This window comes from Bactrocera latifrons, unplaced genomic scaffold (genome assembly GCF_001853355.1).
Source record: "Bactrocera latifrons isolate USDA-ARS-PBARC rearing strain unplaced genomic scaffold, ASM185335v1 scaffold_586, whole genome shotgun sequence".
Taxonomy (NCBI): Eukaryota; Metazoa; Arthropoda; class Insecta; order Diptera; family Tephritidae; genus Bactrocera; species Bactrocera latifrons.
The window spans coordinates 104,178-112,203 of record NW_017537252.1 but is presented as its reverse complement, the minus strand read 5'-3'; the positions used below and the strand labels follow the sequence as shown (position 1 = coordinate 112,203).

Sequence of the window (8,026 nt, the reverse complement as noted above, 5' to 3'; positions counted from 1 at the left end):
GTGCGTGATAGCGGCGGACAATCCAAATTCTTGTTTCAGTGTCCCAGTTATCCATTTTTGTTAAATGTAAAAGTCAGTCTGCAAAATAAAAAAAAAAATTAACCAGATTCATTAAATAGAAAAAAAGTTATTTAATTTTTTTTAGGTAGCGGCTTTCATCAGCTACTCTGTATATAGAAATTGTTATAATGTCATTTAACGTGGTTAAAATTCCATTTGCAAACAGCATCATGGCTTGCCTGAGATTCTTCCCTTTTTATACAAAAATTTCAAAAAATAGCCAATTTTTTCATTATTCTCATTAATTTTTGAACAGCTGTAACTTTTTTTCAACTTCCCTTCCTTTTTTTTTTGGTTAAATGTAGCTTAAAATCTCACCTTTGCAACAAGATATGCGATCCAACAACGAGTCAGTGGTCTCAACTCAGATTAAGAATTTAAGTCCACAGACACAGTTCACGTGCCAGTGAGCAGCTGGAAAATTATCCAAATTTTCATCGAAAAATCATCTTCATCATGAGATTTATTCCTGGCTGAATAGTTTCGTCAATAATCAAAATGTGCGTTATTGGCCAGGCAGCAGTCCACAAGTACTCCATGAGTCACCATTGCATTCCGAAAAAATTACGGTTTGGGAAGCGTCATTGGACCACACTTCTTCTATGGTTATCAATACCGGCACGTTACTGTGAATAGGAACTGCTATTGCTCAATGATTCCGAATATTTTCGGAATAATTTTTTCCCGAATTAGATGATATGGTCTTGAACAATATGTGGTTCCAACAAAACGGCGCCACAATCCACAGAGCAAATGTCACAATGGATTTATTGAAAACCAAGTTTGATGAACTTATTATCTCACGAAATGGCCCTGCCAATTGGCTGCCTTGGTCGTGCGTTTTGACACCGCTAGACTATTCTGTGTGGGGCTACGTCAAGTCTATGGTCTATGCTAACAAGCCAGTGATGATTATCGAATGTGAAATTGCTACAGTATCGGCCGATTTATGCTTGAAAACCGTCGAAATCAGAAATTTAATTCCATACATCATGACATCGAATATACTTTTACAGGAATAAAGAATTTCTTTAATATTCCAAACCGTTTTGATTTTGTATCACTGATTTAATATATATAATATAGTTAAATTTAGGCAACCGTATTGTATCTGAATTGAATTTAATTTTAATATTTTAATTACATACATGATTGTAATATTTTTATTTAAAAAAATGTGGTTAAATGAATTATGTTCTTATTTTAATTTTCTAGTATTTAAAAGTGAAAGTATAGTGATACATTCTGATTCCCACCTGCCCAATAATCATAAGAAAACTGCAAACGACCACTCTTTAAATAGTAATCTGTTTGCGGAATCAACTGTACCAATGATTGCAACTCCTAGCCCACTAACAGTAATATCTACACGGTAAGATTATTTTATAACCATAGATTTTTTGTTAAATAATAGTAAGTACATTTTTAGGAAACGAGAGCCTGTAATTAAGCAACTCAACCCACTTACATTGAGCAGTAATGTAGGTGACCAAATGAGTACGATTGGTGCACAACATGGTAATGAAAATCATAAAGGTGAATTTAGGAACAATGTGGCATTATTTAATCAACGTCAAAAGTACATTAATAAATATGAACTGCCACAATTGCATTCCGCTGGCGGGGTAACCACAAGTACTTGTAATACTATAGGCTACAAACCTGTAGAAATAATGGAGGAACCTGCTAAACCACGTCGTTGGGAACAGAAGCAAGTGCAAATAAAAACGATGGAAGGGGAATTTAGTGTAACAATGTGGGCTTCCGGTAATTCCGACGACGACATTTCAAATCCAGATCATGAGGCAGATTATCAAGATTTTATATCTTGTGAGGAACAAGAAGTGGATGAAGACTGTGACATTCCTGATCCTGTACAGGGACTTGTGTCTACTATCAATAGCAATGATTTCCAACAAGAGCACTTATTGCATAGGCAACTAATCATACAGCAGCACGAGCTGCACTCCTCCCAAGTTTTAGTTCGGAATACAGTCGATTCTGGAGATGCGTCAAATCCTGCAAATGATAGATGTGGCACAAATTCATCCACAATAATAGGGTTAGATACATCTCCTCATCCGCAGTTATCTGAATATGCTGGACCTAGCAACGTAGACAATAAATTAAGATGTAAAAAGACTGTAGCAAATAATAAGACCGACCCTTATGTCACGTCAAATGAAGAAAATGCCAAAAATGTAGTTTTGCCAGTTTCGCGAGCAGGTGTATTGGCCGCACCACTTATTCATCCTGCCAATACCGCTGTTATTACCATGACTAGTATGAATAGTGGCAGCTTATCAAATGCTTTGCCAGTAAGTGTTGTCGTGCAACAAAATCCACAAGTTGTTTCAACTTCACCACCGCCTTTAAGCTATAGTAACAAAATTAATACAGCGGCATCAGAAAGTAATTGCAATGGCCCTGGCGAAAAACGTATTGCTTGCCCTCAAAAAGGATGCTACAAGTTTTTTCGTGATAATTCAGCAATGCGTAAACATTTGCATACACACGGCCCGCGTGTTCATGTCTGTGCCGAGTGTGGAAAAGCTTTTGTTGAAAGTTCAAAACTGAAGCGCCATCAGCTGGTACATACTGGAGAAAAGCCATTTCAGTGCACATTTGAAGGTTGTGGAAAGCGTTTCTCGTTGGATTTTAATTTAAGGTAAATAGTGATTTTGCAAATATATTATTTTTTTCAATATGTTGCACAATATTGTAATAATTTTGTTAACATAAGGGTTGTTCATAATAATCAATATAATTCAGTTAGCTGATGATGATTAAGGTATCGAACCGAATTTGCCACCTTAAATGAAACCAAGAAAAATCGCTCAGCATTTCGGCTTGGAGTTCTTCGAGCTCTTGCTTTAACATACCTCCAGAGAAAATAATTTATAGGCGTTAAATCCAAAGATTCTTTATTCACCAAACTTTCCCACAAAGTGTCCACATATAGACGTGAAACATTAAGCTACGCACCGTCTTGTTTGAATTAAAGATAGTTCGCGTCGATTTCATCAAATGGTTACGGCATTTCCTGCCTCAAGGTGCTCACACCCGATGATGCCGCCATACCACATTTTGCACCATACGGTACATTTTTGTGAATACAATTGCGTTACCTTAACCACACGGAGATTAGACTCATCCCAATAGCGATAATTTTCTTGGTTGACGAATGAATTGACCTGAAAAATTTATTTTTCGGATAACTTAAATTTGCGAAATATTCTTAGATCATTACCAAGCATTCTACCAAAGAGAAAGAAAATAATGAAATGGCAACCCTTACAAAATTTGACGCACATGGCCGCAACGTGATTTCGTCATCCCTATTGGAAGACGATGTACAAAAGATTACTTACAAGAACTTAGTGCTTAGAAGCTATATGTTATAGTGCTATGATTTCTTCGAAACCGTAGGCTCGGGTAATAATCTGTATGATTTTCGAGAATATATCTTTTTAACTATAAAAAATGTACAAACAAGTACTGAACTTTGATCGGTCAATTGGTATATGAACTATCTTATATATAAAAGAGAAATGCCCGAACCACAGCACGGAAGACGTAAAAATATGTACGGATAACCTTTTAGTAATGAAGAAGGTCCCAACGAGGGCCTTTCGATTTCGCACTTTCGGTTTGTATTTATAACTCAAGAATGTCTGAACGGATTTGGCTGAAAATTGGTGATGAGGTAGCTTAGAACCTCGGGACGGGCATAGGTTACTTTCTATCGTTTTATGTTAAAAGTCACAACAATTCATAAATAAAAAAATATATTTCCAAACATAAGCATGTGTTCATGTAAGAATATTTAATTTTTTTAGTGCAAACTAAAATCACACAGCTACTGGCAGGGTACAGGGGTTTTTGTTTACATATACATGCTATATATGTGAGATGTGCATAATAGCAGTCAAATATTGCTGAAGCATTGCAAAGAACAATGCAATATTTAAAAGGAACTATCAAGTCTGTATTTTCTTACGTGTAGTATCTGGGTTTTAGCCTTCGATTTTGCAATTACATTCGATGAATTTTGGACAAAACATTAAGGCGTGAGACGCGCTCTCTTTTGCCCTACTCCTGCACTGTTATTCATTATAACAAGAAACGTATATGTGTAACGATATATGATGCAGATGCAGTGACTGTGAAGATGTTCTTACATCATACATATTTATGTATGTACTATTCCTTAAGTGATTTACGATGTCAATAAAAAATGTAGATTACCAATTTAACTATTCCATTATATTGTTATCACCATAAATGATATCGTTGAGAACATAAAGCGAGCGAAGCGTGGTATGCTACTATTCCGCACTACAGGTGGTTCTACGCACCGGAATTGACTAGGATTTCTTGCGACCAAGGGGTGTTTTTTCAGCGATCCAACCACGTCCATCCAAACGCAACCACGGTCAGGTCGTAATACGTGCAATGGATGTAGCCATCTTAAGACTTGCTCAAGCCTTAAGACTCACAGGGAGTGGACCATGAGTTACGTGGCCCTATGCTGTCTACGCAATACTGCGACACTAGCCTCTACGGCGGTGCAATCTGCAATAGTTAGCGCGCCGCGCCGCCACTCACCCCTATTGGCCAACAGAGGACCTCCACGGTCAAGCAAGTAACATAGCACCCACACTGTCAAAGCTTTATCTAATCCGAAGAGACATGATGACCGAATTGAAGTTCAATTCAATGGTCATTCCTCTTCGGACTCGAAGAAGTGCGCGAGATATTTTAGCCGGCAGTTTACTCTGCACTCTTCGGTAGACAAAGCGATGTGTTAACCGACGGCTGTGAAAACTGCCGAACGACTGCGCGCCACTAACTTTCACCGATGAAAAGGTTCAGAATGTCAACAAATCAAAATCTTCTAAATCCACTGGCTCTGACGGAATGAACATGCTCATGCTAAAACATCTAGGCTCGACGAGAGGAAGCTATTTCACCAAGGTAGAGGACCTGTCGCTGACCCCTCTTTAAATACCCGAAGTGTCGAAAGTCGGAAGAGTGGTCCCACTTCTGAAACGTAGGAAACCCGCCAACACAGGGGAATCCTATCGTCCGATAACTCTCCTCTCCCCAGTAGTGTTAGACACTTGAGGCCTTGCTACTCCCGACCTGCACTCACCACCTGAGCCTAGCCAGCCACTATCATGAATTCCGATAAGTGCGCAGCACTTAGCGTCATAAACGCTCAGATAGTTCGTGGCATCAACCAGAAACCACCCTGTAAGTAAACGATCCTCATATCGTTGGACCTATCAAAAGCTTTTGACACGGTCAACCACACAAAGCTACTGCAGGACTGAAGAGGTGGACCATGAACTGCAGGACATTGAGAAAACCACGCTTCCTCCAGGGCTCAAGAGGTGGACCATGAATTATCTGAGCGGTCCTCAGTCATCCGTACTATTTCGAGGCGCAACCTCTAAACTGAGAAGAATTAAACACGGGATTCCGCAGGGTGGTGTCCTCTCCCGCTACTGTTTAATTTCTACATCTCAAAACTCCGCAACCACCAGAGGGGGTTTCCATAACCTCGTACGCTGATGACTGTATGATATTGACGTCGGGCAATGGAATCGATAGCGTGTGTTCGAAGGTAACAACTACCTCTCCGACCTTTCTCGTTTCCTCACTGCACGGAACCTCCAACTTTCCCCTACCAAATCCACAGCGACCATTTTCACGAACTGGACGAAGGAGTATAGACTGGAACTTAATATTGCACTCGACGGCGTCAAAATTCCGACTGTTAATAACCCTAAGATTGTAAGTATCACCTTCGACAGTCTATGCTCCTTCTCTACACATACGACCGCGATTATCGCCAAGGTACAGAGCCGCAACAAAATCCTCAAGTCGCTAGCCGGCAGCACATGGGGAAAAGACAAAGAAACGTTGTTGGCAATATATAAGGCAATCGGTCAGCCGGTCCTCAACTACGCAGAACCAATATGGTGGCCTAGATGCAGCGGTGCGCAGATGAGGAAACTCCAGATCTGTCAAAATAATGCACTCCGGACCACGACGGGATGCCTCTTGATGTTTCCCATTGAACACCTACATAGTGAGACACTACTTCTCTCAGTTAAGAAGCATAATGAACTTCTCTTCAAGTAGTTCCTGCTGGGATGTTTCCGTGGAAATCACCCTTGCAGTCCCCTGCTTGGAACGTAACCGTCTCCTAGGAGCATCAAAACGTTTTTCCTTGACTGCGTCGACGACGTCGTACAGTACGCCGACCGGACTTCGGACGCAACTGGCTTTCGACAGGTACTGACCGCCATTCACAGTGGAGCCATCAACACCTTCACCGACTCTCTTCCCGTGAATGGCGTTTTTGGAGTCAAATCACCACCTATCGCAGACGAAGAGCTCCAGTTGCCGCCAGAAACGCGAGTGACCCTAGCGCAACTTCGTTCTTTATATTATAGCAGGTTAAACTCCTACTTATCCAGAATTTACCCTGACATCCCCAATATATGTCCTGCACGAGTCCGCGTGTGATACTGGCCACGTCTTTGCATGCAAACCCCACTCATCTAACACTTTCCTCCCTTTGGTCCGACCCCGTCGAAACAGCACGTTTTATGAGCCTCCCGTTAGATGACGTCGATGACAATACAGATAACCCCTACCAATGTAGCCAGGATTGAGAAACCGTTAACACAACAACAACAACATCAACTAGTACGGTACATTCATCCGATAGTAATGTACCTGACAGCAGCTGTTTACTAGAAAAGGCCATTGCAAAATTTTAGATCGATATATAAAACACCGAGTGACTAGTTACATATACAGACAGACAAACGAACTGACATGGCTAATTTGATTCAGTTCGTTGTGCTGATTATATACTATATAGTTTACAGACTGTTATGTTGTGCTTGTAAGACACTTCCATTATGTTTTCAAACGGGCCATACTTTTTGTTACGAGGCCTACAAATCGTCAAATTTCGAGTAATTGAAAAACCAATATTTTTCCATACTTTAGTAAAAATAAGAGTGGACAGTCTGTTAATATCAATATAGACCGAAAGTAAATAAAATTATACATCATTCTTCATTTTCTCACATTAATAAATAAACTTGTAAATACATGTATTGTTTTGCGTTTTTGTTTTACAGAACCCATGTGCGAATTCATACGGGCGATCGACCATACGTTTGCCCTTTCGATGGTTGTAATAAAAAGTTTGCGCAGTCTACAAACTTGAAATCACATATTTTAACACACGCTAAAACTAAGTAAATATATTTTTTAGTATACCTTCATTTAATTATTTCCTCATCATATTATAGGCGAAGTTCTCTCGGTGGTAATTGCAGTAATATTAATAATGATTCCAGCAGCCCAGCGCAGTTGGCTACTCAAAATCTTATAAAAGTTGAAATGAACGAAATTGATTCCAACTCCTCGTACGTTGTTTACACTGATTAATATATTTTTCACATCATAAAAACAAGCAAACCAATACATACTGTTTTTTCTAACAGAAATCATTTAATGTAAACATCTTTACTAAATCTCTATGAAAATAAGAGGTATTCCATAGAAGATGTCGCTGTCTTATTTTAATATTATTTATTTTAGCATGAACCATTTTTTGTATGAATGATTTGAATGAAATATTCTGTGCTTTGTTAATAACTTTATAAATTTATTTTAAATAGGTTACCTTACTAACTGTCTGAAATGACCATAATCATTTAATTGAATAATAATTTGTATGTAATATTAACAAGCCGTTTGAATTGTATGAATATGCCTCTTAAAATTTATAAAGTTTTACTGAGCATTTCTCTAATTACCTGGAATATTTACATATTAAGCAATTTTTCAACATGACATGTATGTATGAAAAAGAAATAGAAATTGTGTGTGAATTAAAAAGCTGTATTTTTTTAGTTCAGTATTGCATTTATTTCCA

General features: G+C 38.8%; 1 protein-coding gene across 1 annotated transcript; it reads left to right on the top strand.

Moving 5' to 3' along the window:
- Positions 1-1,275: 1,275 nt before the first annotated feature.
- On the top strand, positions 1,276-7,589 carry LOC108974734 (polycomb protein PHO; the record flags this gene model as incomplete). The annotated part of the gene is given in 4 exon segments (XM_018942750.1): positions 1,276-1,432; positions 1,490-2,728; positions 7,224-7,343; positions 7,398-7,589. Coding segments are annotated over 4 exon segments (1,655 nt in total), but the record flags the coding sequence as incomplete, so codon positions are not given.
- Positions 7,590-8,026: the final 437 nt, after the last annotated feature.